The sequence below is a fragment of the Lygodium microphyllum genome, chromosome 7, assembly GCF_053477565.2.
Source record: "Lygodium microphyllum isolate KBCC chromosome 7, Lygodium_microphyllum_v1.1.10, whole genome shotgun sequence".
NCBI lineage: Eukaryota > Viridiplantae > Streptophyta > Polypodiopsida > Schizaeales > Lygodiaceae > Lygodium > Lygodium microphyllum.
The window spans coordinates 84414000-84433314 of NC_141141.1; the positions used below are offsets into that span (position 1 = coordinate 84414000).

The 19315-nt window shown below is 41.9% G+C and overlaps 1 protein-coding gene across 2 annotated transcripts in view; it reads left to right on the forward strand.

Moving 5' to 3' along the window:
* The window catches only part of LOC148033639 (uncharacterized), a 30959-nt gene extending 23520 nt beyond the window's left edge, over positions 1 to 7439 (forward strand). Inside the window, exon 2 of one of the 2 annotated variants that reach the window (XM_087681546.1) lies at positions 7132 to 7439. In XM_087681546.1, coding sequence (XP_087537672.1) covers position 7132 — 1 coding nt within the window. In that variant the 3' untranslated portion in view covers positions 7133 to 7439. Of the gene's footprint in view, positions 1 to 7111 lie in introns of both variants that reach the window. The other variant, XM_087681545.1, reaches the window with a different exon arrangement.
* Positions 7440 to 19315: the final 11876 nt, after the last annotated feature.

The following is a 19315-nucleotide window of genomic DNA, read 5'->3' on the forward strand; positions in this document are numbered from 1 at the left end:
ATGAAACTTTCTCTGCTGCGGCTGCGGATGATGTGCTGGAAGCGACAGTGGACCCAAAATCAGTCTTGCGGTCCTTCTCGGTGTTCTATGACCGTGCAATTATACTTTTTTTCACCGGCAGGATCCCAGTGCTCTCACATATTCGCCAGTGGATGCACCACTTATTGCAAGGGGAGTATGTTGAGGAGATCTTCCTTGGCCCTCGTGGCTTTTATGAGGTGCTGTTGAAATCCGAATCGCATCGAGCTGAGCTACTGTCCAAGTTGCCACTATTTTTTGACCGCCGCTTGGTCCATGTGGTGCCATGGCGCCCTATGGCTGACTTCCAGCGTCTGCTTCAACGCGAATGCCCGGTGTGGGTGGAAGTGGAAAATTGTCCAGCGGTATATTGGCCATTGTTGAAAGACGCGATGGCGGTTGTGGGCACAGTGCTGGTTCCCCCCAGCCTCAGGGCTATGAACCGAAACCGTCTATGCATGTTATGGGATACGGCCAGGAAAAGGCCTGCGTGGCTTCGCCTCAATTGCGCTGGCATGCATCCTTTGCATTTTCGCCTGAAATGGGGCAATTTTGCCGGTCACTGCTTTTCATGTGGTAAATTTTGGCATTTTGTAGCTGAATGCCCGGAACGGCAACTGTCTTCTGAGGAGGCGCAGGTTGTGCAGCCCAAGGATGACATGGTGCTTGATGCCCAGACACAGGAGACCCTTCAGCCCCCTACTGTCATGGAAAAAGGTAAACAACAGGTCCGAGCTTTGGATTCTCCTAGCTCTGATTGGATTGAGGCACGACAAAAAAAAGGTAAAAAGTTGGACGCAGGCCTGGCAGATCCTGGGCCTCATGTTTCCCCGGATTCCGTGCGCACGTACACGCGCAGGAAAGACATGGTCACCCCACAGCAGGTTGTGCGTACCATGGCCCCGTCAGCCCCCCGCAATCCGTCTTCAAGGAAAGTCTATTCCGAGGGCCCCAAGGGCCCACCTGCTAAGCTGGCGTTTGATGCGAAAGGCAATGTGATTACTCCTTGGGATAGGCATTATCCCCGCCCTGCTCCCAAGGTAGTGGATTTCCCTTCTACCTCTAAAGCAGGTCGCCCGAATTCATTTGCAGTATTGGCTGATTTTCTGGATGAGGGTGTCCTGGATGCCCTCGCGGAAAAGATGCAATCGAGGCAACAGGCGCCTCGTTCCTGACTTCCTTTGTTTGAAAATATATGAAGATTGCCACGTGGAACGTGCGAGGCATTTGCTCTCGCCATAAGCAGCATACCATGTGGTCTGTCTTGCATGAAAATCAGTGGGATGTATTATGTGCAGTGGAGCACAAAAGTCATGGTGAGGCAGGAAAGGTTGTGGATTGTCGTGGATTTCGTCTGTTTTATGCAGGGACACATGCTAAGCATTATTCGGGCGTGCTGATGATTGTTCATGAGAAATACCAGCCTGTTCTTGTTAAAAATGATGTGCACGGCCGCTTTCTGGTAATCGAAGTCCTATTTGAAGGTGAGATTTTATGGCTGCTGGGACTTTATGCTCCCAATGATCCCACATCCCGACGGGATCTATGGTTGACTTTGCAGGGCTCCATGGCACTTGGCCGCAGAGGGTTTTTGATGGGAGATTTCAATATGTGTGTTGACTCTTCGCAGTCCACCTCAGGGCATTCGGTAATGGATACGCCAGAAAGCCGGGTGTGGAACTCCTTTGCTTTGCACATACTTAAGCAAGATCTTTGGTCGTGGCTTCACCCTTCTGTTTCAGGTTTTACTTTTCATTCTGCGCAATATGCAACCACTTGGTCGCGATTGGACAGAATGTATATCATGCAGGGGGATGATTTTCTTCCCGAGATGCTGGAGATGAAGGTCTTGCAGCAATATACGTTGTCGGATCATTTTCCCCTCCAGCTTGAGATGCGGGCACAATCTGTGGCACCTTTTATGCAGTTCCTGGATAAGCTCCCTTTACGCTTCAACTCCTCTTATTTGAAGCATCCAATTTTTCAGGATTATATGCAGCAACTGATTGAGAGGTTCTTATTGGACTTCGCCTCTGAGGGCTTGGCTTCGTTTGCACGCCTGCTCTCTAATGTGCAGCGGGTTGCTCGGCAGTATGGGATTCACACTGCCTCTCTTTGTCGCCGCCGTCGTTTATGGATCTTTTTGGTTCTTCATCCTTGCCGTCTAGCCAGGTTACACATGCCCGCTCGGTCTTCTATCAGCTGGTCCACCAGCAGGTTCCGCTTGATATGCAAGCCTCTTTGGAGGCGGATATTTGCGAAGAGGAGGTTATGGATGTGTTGTTGCACCTGCCTAAGGATAAAAGTCCTGGTTGGGATGGTCTCACTAATGAATTTTTTGAGCACTCAGCCACGCAGTTGGTAAAGCCTTTGGTGGTCATGTTCCAGCAGGTTTGGGAAACAGGGGTCATGCCTTCTTCATGGAAAGAAGGCCTCATCAAACTGATCCCCAAGGTTCCTTCGCCGTCAAAGCTGCAACACTGGAGACCAATTTCGTTGATGGGCGTGATGTATAAAATCTTTTCCAAAGTGCTGGCAAATCGGCTTCACAAGCACCTTCCAGCTCTTGTGCACCCCCTCCAATATGGTTTCATTAAGGGACGCAACATTTTGCACAATATCTTGAATGTGCAAATGGCTATTGATTATGCGAGGCACTCCAATCAGCAAGTGGTCTTGATTCAACTGGACCTGGAAAAGGCGTTTGACTGTGTGGACTGGTCTTTCCTTGCAGAGCTTATGTCTGCTATGGGCTTTGGGATCCGCATGTCCCGATTGATCTACACCATTAGTACTGAGGCTTCTTTAAGAGTCATGCTTAATGGTGGGGTCACAGAGCCATTTCTCCTTGCACGCTCGCTCAGACAAGGCTGCCCTTTGAGTCCTCTCTTCTTTGCCTTGGCGACTCACCCGGTCCTTTCAATGTTATCCTCCATGGCGGCTTCTGCCCAGCTGGCAGGGTTATCTCTTCCTTTGGGGCAGCACTTCATTAGCCAATCCTTGGCTGATGACTCCTTTATGATTTTGCAGGCGGACAGGGATAACATTCGCAAGGCATTAGATGTTTGGACGCTCTTTGGTCAAGCTTCTGGTCTTCGCATCAATGCCTTCAAGTCAGCCATTCTCAGTTGCACGGAGCCTGATTTAGAGTCATTAGGCTGGCAGGGCCAGGTGGTTTCTCGTGGCGCGATTGTCAGGCATCTTGGATACCCATTGGGGGTGGATGTACGGCCAAAGGCCCTGCTGGAGTGGATTTCACACAAACTGGCCGTGAAGTTTATGTATTGGAAGTCGCAAGCCTGGCCGTTCCATGTCCGCCTCAAAGTGGCTCAGACAATTATGCTACCAATGCTGACGTATTTCCTGCCATTACTGCCATGGACGCCCAGTACTTTGAAGGCTCTTACTCATCCCATTCGTTTCATGCTATGGAAGAAAGATTCACTGCAGGCAGGCATTTCTTGGATTTCATGGTCACATGCATGTACCCCTAAGCGCATGGGTGGTGGAGCTATTTTGGATGCAGAAACTCATATGCTGGCTCTTCGTTGGTCTCTGTTTCGTGCCATGTGTGTGGATCATCACCCGTGGACCATCATAGCCCGTTATTTTCTTGAGGACAGCGGCCTCCGCCAGGGTAACACACGGCTTCGAGCCTCATGGTGGCATGTCCTTAATGCTGACGCTCGTTTCTCCAGTCCCTCTTCCTCTTTGTTAGTGCATTTGGTCGGCTCTTGGAAAGTGGTGCTCCAAAAGGCCCGTTGGCATCCTGTAGGGGACCGCGTGCAGACAAATTCTTTTCAGCTGGAATTGTTGGCGGTATCCACATTACTTTCATGGGAAGATAAACATCAGCTCAGACCGAGATTTAACCGCATGGCCCGTTTGGGTGTGACTTCGATTGCGGATGCTACCCTTGCCACTCGCAATGTCCTTGCATCATTTCGGACTGCTAGGAGACTTTTCAGGATCCCGCGCGGATACCGTGATTTATGGGGGAAGCTTTCCTCGGAACTTCAGGGTAGGCAACCCTTTCCTGCCCTGGCTATGGATCGCCCTTGGCAGGACTGGGACCTTGCAGGCCGGTTGAGTCTGGAAAAGGCCTCTACTAATCAGGTGTATCATCTTCTCATTAAAGATCACCAATGGTTGGGCGTGAAAGTTAATGCTGTTTGGGGCCTGCGGAAATCACTGTCATGGTGGCAGGCAACGCTGATGGAGGGATGGCAGAACAAGACACCTTTCAAATGCAAGGTCTTTCTGTGGCGGGTAATGATTGGTGGTCTTCCTCTTGCCTCGGCCCTTTCCAAGCGTCGAATCTCGAATGGCACTTGCTTCTTCTGCACCACTTCGGCGGAATCGGCCCGACATCGTTTTCTTTCTTGCCCGCTCGCCAAGAATATCTGGTCACTCTTGTCACGAATCTGGCACGCGGTGGTGGGGTCTTCACTGACTCCCTTCGATTGGGTTTTTGTGTGCCCGAAGTATCCCACACCACCACCGTTACATATGAAGATCTTATTCCATTTTTTCAGATACTGGGGATGCTGGCACATTTGGACCACCCGAAATGCTTTTCTCTTTGATTCGGCTTCTAATGTACCGCGACATATTGCAAGGCTTAAAGGGCTCTTGCATTGGCAGCTAGATCTCATCAGGCACTCTGACTTGCTCCCTCGGGAGGATTTGTATTCCTGGCATTTGGCAATTGCCTTTGGGTCCTTGCCATGATTGGTGTAACTTTTTAGTACCCTAGTCCGGGGATTTCCCACACGTTGGCCTATGGCCCTCGTGCCTCTTGTACTCGTGTAATCATGTAATCTTGTACTTTCTTCGTAATTAATACAATTACCTTTTACGAAAAAAAAGAGAGAGAGAGAGAGAGAGAGAGAGAGAGAGAGAGAGAGAGAGAGAGAGAGAGAGAAGAGAATGAGCAAGAGTGTGCAGTAGTTTCACAGTCAAAAGATACAAGCGCCAGAATGACAGAAGAAAAGTACAATAGGCCTTAAGTAAGCTAGACCTATCCCTAACTCAACTAGAGCTAATTTAACTCTAGAACTAACTCTAGAAGTGGTGACACAACTTATGATGTAGTTGTGTTCACACTACAAACCAACTAACTAAAACGTTGGGTATTGCCCATAGAATTGACAAATTCTAATAGTACCTTGGGGATTCTCACTTATTTAATTTTTTTTTTGTTTAGTTGCATTCTAGCTTAGCTTTGTTTTCTTTCTTAGCTTAGCAAGCATTTGAACATGAAGTATTGGTATGTAGCTTCTAGTCTCATGTTAGGCATCATGAGTTGACTCCAACTTCTCCTTCGGCATTGACATCCATGGTTTGAGAGGGGGTTGATTTCCCACAATGGTAGATTCAAGTTTCAACTTTGCTTTCTTGTCGTTGACATTGGCAACTTGTTGTAAAACCCAACTGGCCTCTTGTTGCATGAGCATGACCCAATTGCATTACCCCTTAGCTTTTGAATTGTGTATATATTGGCTGTTTGGTACGGATGAAAACATATGATTGTAGGGATCCCTCCAAAATGAAAACCCATGCATAGGATAGCATGGCAAAGTTTTACCTCATCGAGCGGAGCATTCTTGAGCACTCCTTACTCACCTAGGATCTTGAGCAGTTGCCACACTCTTCACGAGTTTTCACTTTATCTTGTCTTACTTCTACATCGGCACCCTTGTCACATGATTGTTCTTTATGTGGGTTCCTCCTAACAAATTTCTTGCCTCGAATTTTTTTTTTCATAAGACCCATTCACTTGGGCTACTCAAAAGAAGATATCCATTGCCTCGGCAATCCTGGTTGAGCCTTGGGTAGTCCATTGTGACACCCTTGATTCGATGTCTTGGTCTCTTTGGGGTAGGACCTTTTGGGTAAGAGAGGGTGAGTTGTCTCTTTTCCCTTGGGCACCTTTTTGTGCCTGAGATGGATGTTGACCAACCAAAAATAAATTGTCATGTGTTTCAGCATAGTTTAACTCCAAAAAACAACTCTAAAGGAATTATTCATGATGAAGACATTTTAATTCTGACAGTAGGACTACCCCAAAACCCCCTATATAAGGACATGTTGGCATCCATCCATTCCCTTATTCTCACATCCAGTGAGCACTCCATCATCATCATTCTCCCTCTCCAACGGCTGCACCCACCCTTCAATAGTAGGCTGCCACCCTTCCCTTGGAGTTATCCCCTGCTTTGGAGCTGCCACCCCACCATCTGCTGCTATCCTTGCTGCTGTTGGTTCTGTCTACTCTTTCGTGGTGATTTGTCCTTAAACTTTGAAGGACCCTTTTCTGGCTGTGTTTTGCAGTCCAGGCCCCTCTTCCATCAGCTACAACTGCTACCCTGCCTTCTGCTCTCTCCAAGTTGCATCTTTGTCGTGTGGTTACTGCCCATTGTCTTCCACACCTGCTGGTGCAGTTACCTGCACTTGCAGCCCTCTCACGTGGCTGTGTTGTGGCTGCCAGCTGTTGCATATCCATCAGAGACTGTTGCTAGGTGGCACATTACTGTGTTCTGTCATTGTCAGCCTTCGAAGTGCTGCATTTCGACATTCAGCCTGCTTCCTTGCTGTCGTCAGCCCTTTGGATCAGATTTCTTATCCGACATTGGTGGTCTGCTGCACTCGGGATCTATTTTCAGAGGACGACACTCTTTGACACTCTTCCTTAATCCCGTCCCACAAGTCTTAAGAGACTCTGGCTGTTGGATAGTCTCCACTCCTTGAGCTCCAGCCTCCCATATCTATATTCTCATTGTTTTTATCAGTCATTCATTCATCAGTTTCTCCTCCTCTTGCAATCTTGTCAAGTTCATAGCGTGTTGGTTATGTTTGTAAGATCTCTGTGGTATCTCTGCAAACCCTAGCATATCTTCACAACTGTAGCTCCAGTTCCTTTCCTGGCTTTTCTAAAACTGAATTTCTTACATGACCAGTATGATACTTCTTTAGTCTGTTTTTTCGAAAGCTTCTAAGTTCTTACTATGTTGGAACCAAGTTGTGAAGTTAATATCATTAGCTATTTTGAGTTTTGAATATTTTCATTAATGCAAGCTCCTAATTTCTGCAGAAACCTTTTTTTCCTGGTAGATGCTGCTTTACATGAGGGATATGCCCATTATCAGTATACTTTTGGCAAGTTCTAGAGATGCAGTTGCATTGGCCGGTGGTGTCCAGTTTCTACATTGCAGCTTGGGATGTCATGCGGAATGTATATACTAATTCATGTTTTGGAATGTACTTACGGTTGAGGATGTAAATGTAGACCCTGCAGTTATCGTGCACTAAGGTACTGCAGTTGAAAAATCTGTTGTAAACTCTTGTATGCTAGATATAGTGTTATGTAACTCTTGTATACTAGATATAATGAATGCATCAGCACTTGCTTATTACTACCATTTCTCAGTTGTCACATTCTTTCAGTGAGAAAACTGTAAATGAGGATATTCAGACATGTAATGCCTTTATTTCTGTCCTTGTCAGATCAATCTGCAATGTATTTGGATCAGTTTCTCTGTTTTGATTGGTTTCAAAGGGGCGGTTCTCTATCTTCAAGGAATGAGAGAGAGAGAGAGAGAGAGAGAGAGAGAGAGAGAGAGAGAGAGGGTATTTGTTGAGTTTGTTGTATCTGCTTTATGGAATTCTTTTAGGTGAACAAATATCTATTAATGAAAAAAAGAATATCAATGTTTACATTGGTTTTGAAGGACCATTTCTTAGTTGAGGAACAAGTAATTTAGTCCTATATTGAGAAGTTAGAATAACTAACATGACTAGGAGATAAATAGCAAAACATTATAAAACATTGACTTCCAAAGGAGTGGAAATAGGTTAGCGTAGCTTCCCTTTGTATTTAGATGTACTAAGTTCCAAAACTAACAGTATTAAAAAATAAGTCTTCCCAAGTTGGTTGCTCACTAACCCCTTCAAAAACAACCTTGACTCTAGTTTTTAGGATCGCTTGCAAAGTCGGTGACCCGATGTTATGAAACCTAATCTCTTCCCTCATTTCGAACTTGCTTACTACACCAGATATACAAATCGTCATCAAGGATTGCCCATCACCTTGAATTTGCAAATGGTCATTTACTTCTTGCTAGAGGCCTCTTGCTATACAACCATCCTTGAAGAGGCGGGATAGGGATTTCTTTTCCCCACTCTAGTAGTTGCCATCAGTGACTTCACTTTTGTTTAATTGCTTGCCTGTGAGAAATACCCCCACCATTACTTGCTAGTGGAAGACTTTCTCCTTGGAGGGTAATCTCAATGACCAATTGTCCATAAAGAGGTTCCTATCCAATTCATGATAGGCGAATGGTGATATACTTTAGAACTAAGGTTAAAAATGGTAAAGAGGAGTAGTTAAGTGGATGAGGTAGCTACTTTTTGTCCTATGCAAGGAAAGAGAAGGGGATGGAATGAGTGGTGGGAAAGGGAGTAAAGAAGTACTTGAGGTGGTGATCTTGCGTGGAGCTAGCTAGATGCATGTGGTCACCTGCATGTGATTGAGAAGAGGAGCCTTGCATGGAGGTTCCTTGGAAGAGAACTCTCTCACTGTGCATTCATTTAGAAAAGAATGGTTGCATGTGGGGGTTGCCATCTTTCTAGATGTCCCTTCCTCGTTGACGATTGGAGATGGGGTTTCCTAGTATTATACATCTACAAAAGCATGCATTGATGGATTTGAATATGGTAACCTAGGAAACCGCTCAATAATGTGAGCAAGGGTTCTCTACACAATGGCATTATATAGAAGCGATATGAATTGCTCCTACAAGCGCAATGGGTTGTTGATGAAGCATGATGGTATCCATAGGAGAGGGTAGATATCTAAATCATGTTAGATACTTGATCTCAAGATAGGATTTAGGAGGTCTTGTTCTTTGAACAACCCTTGATTTAGGCTTTAGTGTTTTCCTAGGTTTCAACGAGGTGAGCTTTGATTGGACTTCAGACTCTTCTTGATAATGTGGCCTATTTGAGGAGTTCTTGGTGGAGCACGGCTTATCGATCAACTCTATGCTCTTGGATGAATTAGAGGAGAGTATAGTAACACTCATATCTCTCATGTACCAGCAACAAACTGATATTGGGATATGGTCTATGTGTTTATAGTTGTACACATAGCCTTACAACTAAGCAAGAAGAGGTTAATGACACAAAACACTTGATGGATTTAATTTTTTTGCTAAAAATCACCAGATTGAGTCAACATCCAGCTAGCAACATGATTGTGAAATGCCACATTAGTGCTTATAAGCACTCATCTCAAAGTTTTATGCCACTTGAGATGTGACATGCGGATTGTTTGATGAACTAAAGAGGTCCACTGAGGGTAATAAACTTTGAAATAGAGCTTTTAAATATTCAACTAACTTTGGAGAAGATCAATCAGTGATTAGAATCACTGTTAGTGCTTAGAAATTGAAAAATTTGAAGAATGGAAAAGCTTGAAGCTTTTTGGCTATGGCTGCCAGGAAACAGGCAGTTAGGGTTTGACTGATTGCAACCACCACAGGAGGAGTTTCTCCAAACCCTCTTAGAGGGAGATAGCACATTGGGGGGGCTTTGGAAGCCCTATGGTGGTTGGGAGGATTGCTCTTTCTATAGGCCGCGCTGAGCTCTGGGAGATGACGCCTGCAGATTTGCGCCGTTTTCGCGATTTGCACGAAATGATAAAGATGATGGAAAGTTAGGTGCACTTAGTGAAGTTGAGGATAGAGGAAGCTAAAAGGATCAGAGGAGGCTCTGATACCATGTGGAAAATTAGAGTTTGCAGCAAGAAGAATATGCACAAGAGGGAGATGAGAGCTCAAGGTATAAGAATAAAATCTTGCTTACTAAGTTGCTTAGAGTACAACTTGGGTACACTCTATCTCACAGTTGATAGGACCCATAGGTTGTTTATATAGCCTCTTCCAAGCTAGGGTTAGGGTTTTCCTTGCCCCTTAAGGCCATTCACATCTATCTGCCCTTATAGACCCTTAGGGTGAATTCCCATGCCTATATTGTAACACGCCATAATGCATTCGTTCTCTAAATGTGCCAGGCTCTTGTCATCATTTTTAATTGCCCATTCTTTTACCTTCCCTTTCATTTGCTCCAATCCTTAGTTCTGGTATTATGGAAGGGTAGTGATTACTTGCTCTTACTCTTGCCATGATATACTCATTTGTTCCTTCTCTTGGTTCCGATGCTCTACTTGTTCCCTTAGGAGGATGGCTTGCTCATGGAGTGCTATGTGAAGTTGATTATGTAGCAAAGCCATCTTTCTCCTTGCTTCTTGCTCACCTTGTGCCTTTGCTTCTTGTAGTTCTTTGGATAGATGTTCTCTTTCTTGCTTCAAACTACTGACCTCTTTCTCAAGGTGTCTCCTGTCTTGAGATGCGAGAGCGCATTGTGCTTCTAGGACAATGTAGCTCTCCCTTTCTTTGGTACCCTCAACAATATGCAACATAGAAGAGTATGATGAGATGGTGAAAGAACTTCTTCAAAGTCAACATGACAAGATGAATGAAGAAAGAAAGGCCACACTTATTAAGCTAGAGGAAGAAAGGAATGCCTTTGCAAACTACTGGCTAGAAAAAACAAGGTGGATGACCATAGTAACTAGGGAAGTGATGGCATTAAGAAAGGCCTTAAAGGCAAGGCAAGGTGAAGAGAGTAGATACTTCAAGGCGGGGTACCTTTGCCCCTTGGCATGATTCCGCATCAGTTGTTGCTAGCCTTTTGGTTCTTGCAAGTGGATCTCCTTCGCTTGGTGTAGGTGCGAGCTCTTGCACTTTACTTATGAGATACTACATCCAAGCCATGACGCTACTTTCATTAACCACTACTTTTGTGGCTTCTTGTGCTGGGGTGATTGTCAGGGCCATGATTGGTGGGATTGCATGCATGGGGGCCTTTTCCTTCCCTTCCACCACTAGTCTTTGCTTAGCCTTCTGTGCAGTAGCACTTATGCTAGGCACATCCTCATGTGTAGGGCTTATCATGGCTAGCTCCTAAGATCGAGAGGGTTACTCCACCAATCTTCTGATAGCCATGGCCACTTGCTCCTCCTCCACTCGTCTTAGTCTCTCTTCCTCTTCCTCCTATTTCTTTTTACGTTCTTTTTAAGATATTTTGGACTCCTCTTCCGCTCTCTGCAAGTGCTCATCTTCTTCCTCCCATTTCTTTTTGCGTTCTTCCAGTGATTCTACTTGGACGGCTTCTAGGTCTCTGCTCCCTTCTACTCTGGCTTCGATCTTTTTGATTGGGATTCTCAACATGATTTTTCTTCTTTCTCCTTGGCTTGATGGCGCAAAACCCTGCTTCCCTTATTCACTAATCGTCCTCTCGCTTGAAGTTTCTTGCTGTTTAGTGTTGCGGTCGACTTCTCTCTTCTTAGCAGCTTGTTTTGCCTCCTCTTGGTTGGGTGTGAACTCTATTGAATTATTCTTCCCCCGAATTACTTGTTGAGAATGAAGCAAGAGGGCACATTAGAGTGGGAGAGAAATGCTCTTCTTGGGTTGGTGATCGTTTAGGGGTCTCCTCCACTACTTGTTCTCTTTTCATCTTTCCTACGCCTTCCTATATAATGGCTGTTCAGCACCCCTCCGAATCCTATGGTCGATGCCTTGGATGCATGTTTTTTCTTCTTTGATTCCATTGTTGTAGCTGGAAACTCTCCTCCTGTTACCCTTGGAGCTATTGCTAGCACCTTTGTCGATGCCTGGATTGTTTTTCGAACATAAGCATTCCAGTTCATCTCATCCAATGCATTTATTGCAAGGCTTTCAAGCAAGGGCACTCCTATTCTATTCATAAGGGCGTTATATCTTTGACTCGAGAAGAGAGTGTGGACCATCTTCGCTTATAGTCTAATGGTGGGCTCAAGGATATCAGCTGAGCTGATTCCATCATTTGTGTAAACTTTCTTCTTATGCATTTCCAACATCCCATATATATCTCTCTTTAGCCTCTTTTTCGGCTTGTTCACTAACCCCAAGGTCTTCTCCAGGATCTCCTAACTAAGTTTAACTTCCACCCTCCTAGTGGTATCTCCCTGTCTGATTGTCAACGTGCCACTGTTCTTTAGGACATTAAAAGTATTCAAAAATTCGGTGCATTTGCTATGATTCTAAGTGGGCAATCTAGCTGCATACAAGAATTTGACTTTACAATAATGGTGGAAAATTCAAACTGAGCATGCCTTGCTAATGTGCTAGCTCAAAGATACCATGAGAAGAAGGTAAAAACCAACAATAAGCTCATGCTGCAACCACAAATGGAGCCAACCAAGGTACTAGATGAAGCCTTTGCACTCTACTTTGATGGAACATATAAGAGGAAGGAAGGAAAAGCAGCAATAGGTATAGTGGTTTTTAACCCTATGGAAGAGAAGGTAATGAAAAGAGGAGTTTCCCTCCAAGGGGTGAGATCAAATAATGAGGCAGAGTATATAGCTCTTCTTAAGGGGTTAGAATGGTATCTAGATTATTGGATTCATAGATTGAATGTTTTTAGTGATTCCATGCTATTGATCAAATAGATTCAAGAAACTTGGACTTGTAAGAGTGAAAATTTGGTCACTAGATTAAGAGAGGTGAAAAGTCTTATGAAGAAATTTAAAGATATACATGTACACTTTGTTCCAAGAGACAAGAATTAGATTGTAGATATCTTGGCCAGTGAAAAAATGGGAGATCAGATGGTGGGAGTTATAGAGCTACAAGATTCTAAGTTTTAAGGTAGTGAATATCTACAGGACATTACTTGTTTTTTAGAGACAGGAGAGCATCCAGATCACTTAACCAAGGAGAAACAAAGAAGGCAGTTAAATATCGACTTATCAACAATGAACTCTATTGTCAACAATGAAAAGATCAAGTTCTTCACAAGGTCCCATCTTACTATGAAATTAGTGATATTTTGGAAGCTTGCCATGATGGAGTATGTGGTGGCCATTTTGCCCATGATATCATTAATAGGATAGCAGGGTACGTTTTGCTAAGTCTACATCGGGGATGTGCAATTTTAGTACAAGGCTTGTGATGGATGCCAAATAACAGGCCCAAGGAAGCTCACTCATGAACCTCAAACCCCTATTAAATCATATCGGGCCATTTGAAAAGTGGAAGATTGATGCATTGGTTCTCTTCCATGTGCTAATGCTCAAAAGGAATATACCATAGTGGGAGTGGACTATATGACTAGATGGACAAAAGCTATTACCATAAGTAGAATCATTGCCAAAGAAGTAGAAACTTTTATTTTTGAATCCATTTGTTTGTAGATTTAGAACTCCACTAGAAATTATCTCAGATAGGGAACCGGAATTTCGTGGAGAACTTGTAAAGAATCTCATGGGGGGGGGCTAGGCATCAAACATAGGCATTTTACTCCTTATTATCCCCAATGCAGTGGACTTGTAGTGTAGAGAAGATTGATGGAATGATTTATAAAATTATTACTAAATAGGTTTATAATAAGCCTAAGACTTGGGGTAAGCATTTGAATGTAGCCTTATGGGCCTACCGCACCTCATTCGAGAATCTTTAGGGTTCACTCCATTTTATTTGGTCTATGGCTAAGAGACACTCTTGCCCATTGAGAGAGAGCTAGCTAGCTTGTGGGTGTGAGAAAAACAATCTTGGACCTAAGAAGAAGATTAGATAATGCATTCTAGACCTTGAAAGATTGCAATTGGACAAAGAAAAGAAAATCCAATATTATGCTATCCAAGCAGGAAAAAGAAGAAAGAAGTTCAATGATAAGCTCTCAAATAAGGAGATTATGAAAGGGTCTCCTATGCTTAGGTATGATAACATGTTTGACAATAGGAAAGGATGGTAAGTTTCAAGCCAAATGGGAAGGACCTTTTGTTGTACTAGTGAGGTACTCCAATGGCATCTATCAGTTATAGGACATCTCGGTCAAGATGCATAAAATTCGAGTGAATGATTGGAAGTTGAAACCATATCATTGTAGGGTCTTCCACCATGGTTTTTTTTCTTGGGAAGAAGACCTTTTAAACCTATTGATATTGACATAAACATGAAGGTGACGTTAGAGGCATGAATATCTCTAGCTTGAGAGGAGGGCTAAATATGATAGGTGCATTTCATAACCCTTTATTTTTCAATGTGAAGCTCCTCTTAGAATCATGCAAGGTGTACATAGCTTTTGGGTGCGTAGTTTAAGCCTTATATAGGAACCAATGTTTATAAAAGCTTGCACATTTCTACCAAATAAGAGTGATTTACTTTTTCTTAGGAAATTAATTTCTAAAAGTAATCCTCTTTGGGAATATTTATCTACAATAATTTTATCATTGGGCTTGGATAGATTAGGAGGTGAGCCATACTTGTTTCCTCCACCATTTTAGGTTGGGCTGTAACCCTAAACATTAGTATATTCATTTATTTGCTTCATATTATACCACACCTTCTCCTTTCTTTCTCTTTTAGATCATAATCTCTCTACTCATGTGTAAATAAATTTGATGGCGACTATAAAAACAACATTAGATTAGCCTCCAGCTTTCTTCATCCAGTTGTGCTTGATTAGCAAATAAGGCCACTATCATTCTGAAATCGTCTTTAAGGTTGTGTCCCAAAGCCATCTCTTAACATTCCTCCATATTGACATAACATGTATGAAATCCCAAAATAAGTTCTTTTCAGTTTTCTTTGTCCTTCCACAAAAGGAAAATAGGAATTATATTTGTATCTACTTAGTTAACCTTGTTCGAAGAGGGAGCTTCTTTAGGATAAGTTGCCATTGAAAGACATTGAGTTTATACTGAAAGGTAGAGTATGAGTGGAAACACATATGTGGAAGAAATAGCAAAGCAAGAGTTATGGTGGATGGAGAAAGAGAGCAAGAGCGAGAGACATTGTATGTGGAAACTCCAATAGTCACAATATGTGACTGACCTTTTCTTATTTAATAATCACTGAAATAATAAAGAATAAATTAACAGTGATGGATGCTCACCACTTGCAATGTACATGTGTGTGGTCATGGTGTGTGAAGTAAATATCTTCAAGCTTTCACTACATATGTTCCTTTTCTTTTGCATGTTCTTGATTACATTGTTTTAGACAAGCAAAAAGCTCATTGGAAACCTCACAATCATAGCATTAGGAAACCTCACAATCATAGCATTACTTAAGATCTTCATGCATAGTAATATCCACATGTGACTGAATAGGTGGATTTCTCAATAATTCCATGAGCTTCTCCAATTTAGCACTCCTAAAGGTGCCTCCAGAGTCTACAATTGCTTAGATTGATCCTAAAATCTTAGAAACTCTAGATTGATTAATCCTTTGTCTTTGTCAATTGCATAATAGTAATTCCTCTTGTTGACGTTGAACCAACTGTAGTAAATATAAAATCAAAGTTTTTCGTATCCAATTTTTAACACCACTTTCCTAAGGCAAGATTTTCTTGAATTTAGTGGCTCCACATTACTATTGATTATGTGTCTATCAAGATATAAGAACTCCATGCACTTCATAGATTGAATGGCTTGTTGGTATATTTTCTCATCATAACCAAAAGCCACTAAAATATAATAAATGGCAATGCGAGAATTCGATACATTCAATCTAGACTCATCCTCTTGTTTAGAACTATTAGAGACATCCCTAGAATTAGGAGACAATATAGCCTTTTTTTTCCTTATAAGACTAGTGTGTTGAAGGAAAAATTAGGATCATACTGCTTTGTGAATTCATGAAGTGCAGCCAAAACCATGCCCGATATACTTTTGCGCTCCCTTTTTCTAGTGCAAAATAAATAAACATCCCTTTATGATCCTCTTGAACACCACCATCATGGAAGTTTCGTATGACAAACTTTCTTATTGAAAAAAGCATCTATGAGTTTGTTTTAGGTGAAGAAAATGAGATAGAGCAAAGTAATGTTACGACTACAAAAGAATTAAAGGCATGGAAAGAATGGGATACAAAAGAAAAAAAGGTAATATATTTGTTGTCTGCACTCATTAATAACACTATGTTGGGGTATTTAAAAAATGCAAAAACTTCACATGTCACTTGGATGATCTTCAAGAATATGTTTTTAGTAAACACAAAGGTATGAAAGATTCGACTCAAGCAAGAGTTCTATAGTTTAAAGAAAGGAAAGATGTTTGCAAATGAATATGTTTTGAAAGTGAGAAGCATTGCAAATACCTTAGCAACTATTGATGCCATGCTTGATGATGATAATTTGGTTTTATCTACTTTGAATGGCATTAATAATGAGAAGGTGTAGAAATTATTTGTTACTTCCATATGTGTATAGAAGCCATTTTTCAATTTTTGATGAGTTGGTCTCTCTCATAAGCACTAAATAAATCAAAATGCAAGGTGAATCATCTAAAAGAAGTGGTGAATAGATCCAAGCATTTTACTCAAGTCTAGAAAGGGAACATGGTAGATGCTCTTCAAGAGGCCATGGTATGGGACGTGCTAGTGATAACCAACAAAATAGATTAAATCGACAGTTCAATAAAATGTAAGTTTCAAGAGTCCATGGAAAATTTAGAGGTAGAGGGAGCTCTAGAGAAAGAGATGGATAGTAGAATAGAGGTTCTAGCAATTCTGGTAGTGTTTGTCATTATTGTGGCAAAATAGATTATATTACAGCCCAGTGTTATGCTAAAAAGGATGATATACGCAATGGTAAATTGCAACAAGAAAACTATACATCGTCTTTATGAGAGAATAAAGATAAAAATGAGTGTTTGTTTGTTATGCAACATATGATGAATGTTATTACACGAAAGAGGATACATGATGATGTATGATATGCTGATTCATGTGTATTTAATCATATGACTAGCCATGCTAAATGGTTTGGAGAGATGCGAGATTTACAAAATCTAGATTATATATAGAAACGTGATGATTCATGCCACTCAATTTTACACTTTGAAAAAGTTTCCTTATCCTTGCATGATGGTCAAAGGTTTGTGGAAGACTTTAATTGTAAGTGTAGGTTGGTTGCAAAAGAAAATAAAGTTGGTTGCATGTTCACTTTAGATGTTAGAAATGCTGCTATGAATAGTGCTATGTATGCTAAAGACAAAGGAGTGGTTGTAGAAATTGAAATATGGTGCAAATATAATCGATATGCAAATGTGCAAAGGTTGAAATTACTGCAGTTCAAAGGGTTGGTTACAGGATTGCCTACCTTTAGAGTTACAAAATTTCATAAAGCATGTAAAGCATGTCAGTTTGGTAAGCACACAACACAACTCTTTTTGCATGATAGAGATGTGAGTAGGACTATACTTGATGTTGTGCATATAAATATTTGGGGGCCAATGCAAAACATATCTCTTGGTGGTAGCAAATATTTTGTCACATTTATTGATGATTGTTCAAGAAAGCTATGGATGAATTTCATGAAGAAAAAGAGTGATATATTTGAGCACTTAAAAACTTTCAAGGCTATTGTTGAAAAAAAAATAGGCTTGAAAGTTAAGTGCTTGAGATCAATTGGAGGGCAAGAGTACCTCTCTAATGAGTTCAATGACTTCTTGAGGTCCCATGGGATAAAGAGAAACTTTACTTGTAGGTATATGCCATAGTAAAATAGTGTTGAAAAAAGGGAAAATAGGCATGTTGCAAAAGTTATAGGGGCATTGATAGCTAATTTTTTTTTGCCAAAATACCTTTGGTTTGAAGCTATTCATACTATTGTTTATATTATGAACATAACACCCATAACTGTATTCATGGAATGACCCCTGAAGAATGCTTTATAGGCAAGAAGCCTGTATGTACCACACTTCAAAGTGTTTGGTTATATTTCATATGTTCATATGCCAGATGAGCTACAAAAGAAGCTTGATCCAAAGGCTAGAAAATGTATTTCCATTGGATACTCTTAAGAGTAGAAAGGGTATCGCTGTTATAACCTTGTTATAGGTGAGTTCAGAGTGAACAAGAATGTTATTTATGATGAAATGAGTAGTTGGTATGTATCTAGTAGTATACATTGGATGATGATGATAGTTATATGCAGATATAAAATCAAGAAAAATCAAGAATCACGAAGCCTTATTATTGAGCCAAATTCACTAACATTCGGGACTTTGGATGACTTCTATTGTTTAGTCTAACTAAGCAAGCATCCTCCTCTCCAATCCAAGAAAGCAAGAACACAAGACTAGCTGAACTCGCCTAACTTACCTTCTTGCATTTGATGACTTGAAGGCTCGAAGATGGTTCCATGACCATGATCAACACGATCCAATGCCATCGCTCCTTTGTATACACAACCAAGCATACCAATGAGTCGAAGAGCTAGTAGAGAAGATGAGGTAGGCACTGAGAACTATTTGGAAGGCATCCATACATCCAAGATCCAAGTAGCATGTATCCAAAAGCATTTGACCCAAGTAACTTGCCAAGCTCTTACTAGAGTATCAAATAGCCATATATGACATGGAATGATAGCCAATGTCAAGATTCCAAGCTCCAATCTGAGCTCAAAAGCAATCTTGAAGCATGTAACATGAACCATAAGCATTGGTTTATCGGTCCAAGTAGTCAATAGGCACCCGAGAAGCAATATATATGTATTCCACAAACCAAATAAGCTTCAGCCTTGGTTATTAGCAGCCAACAAACTGAGCAAGAACAATGCTTAAATCATCTCCAAAATGATCTTCAAGCAATGGATAAGCATCCTTGAATGTATGGGCACATCAATCAAGCATGAATGGGCATCATTAATGCATCACCACACTCAGTAAGAGGCATCAATGATAGGGGGTTGCCCTATTATTATAGACTGTATGTTGAATACATAGTTAATGAACTAAATATAAGCTACCCAATCTCAATGCCAAGGGCTAAAGCCAATGTCAAGGCCAATGTAAATGGCAAGGAGTACCTGAGATGATTGCCCCAAATGCCAAATGCCACACACGAGGTGGGAGAGGTTTTAAATATTGCAAGGAGAAGGGCTGCCCAAAAAGGTACAATCATGTGGGCTACTACTAAAGGGGTTGCCTCAAGTGCTGGCCATAAAAGGCCTTGTTGCAATTCTCAATGGTCTCTACCAAGGCCCTAGATTGGTCCTCAAGAGGGGGGGAAGAAGCCGGGAAGAAGATGGAGTTCAATGCATACTTCGGGGTGAAGAATCAATGGCTACCATTGAAAATATGAGTTGAAGGTATGCTCCACAAGTTGCTGGGTTGGGCTTGAGCTCTTAGGAAAGATGGCTCTAATATTAGTTGAAGGGGGTGAGCTCTGAAGTGGAAGCACATAGT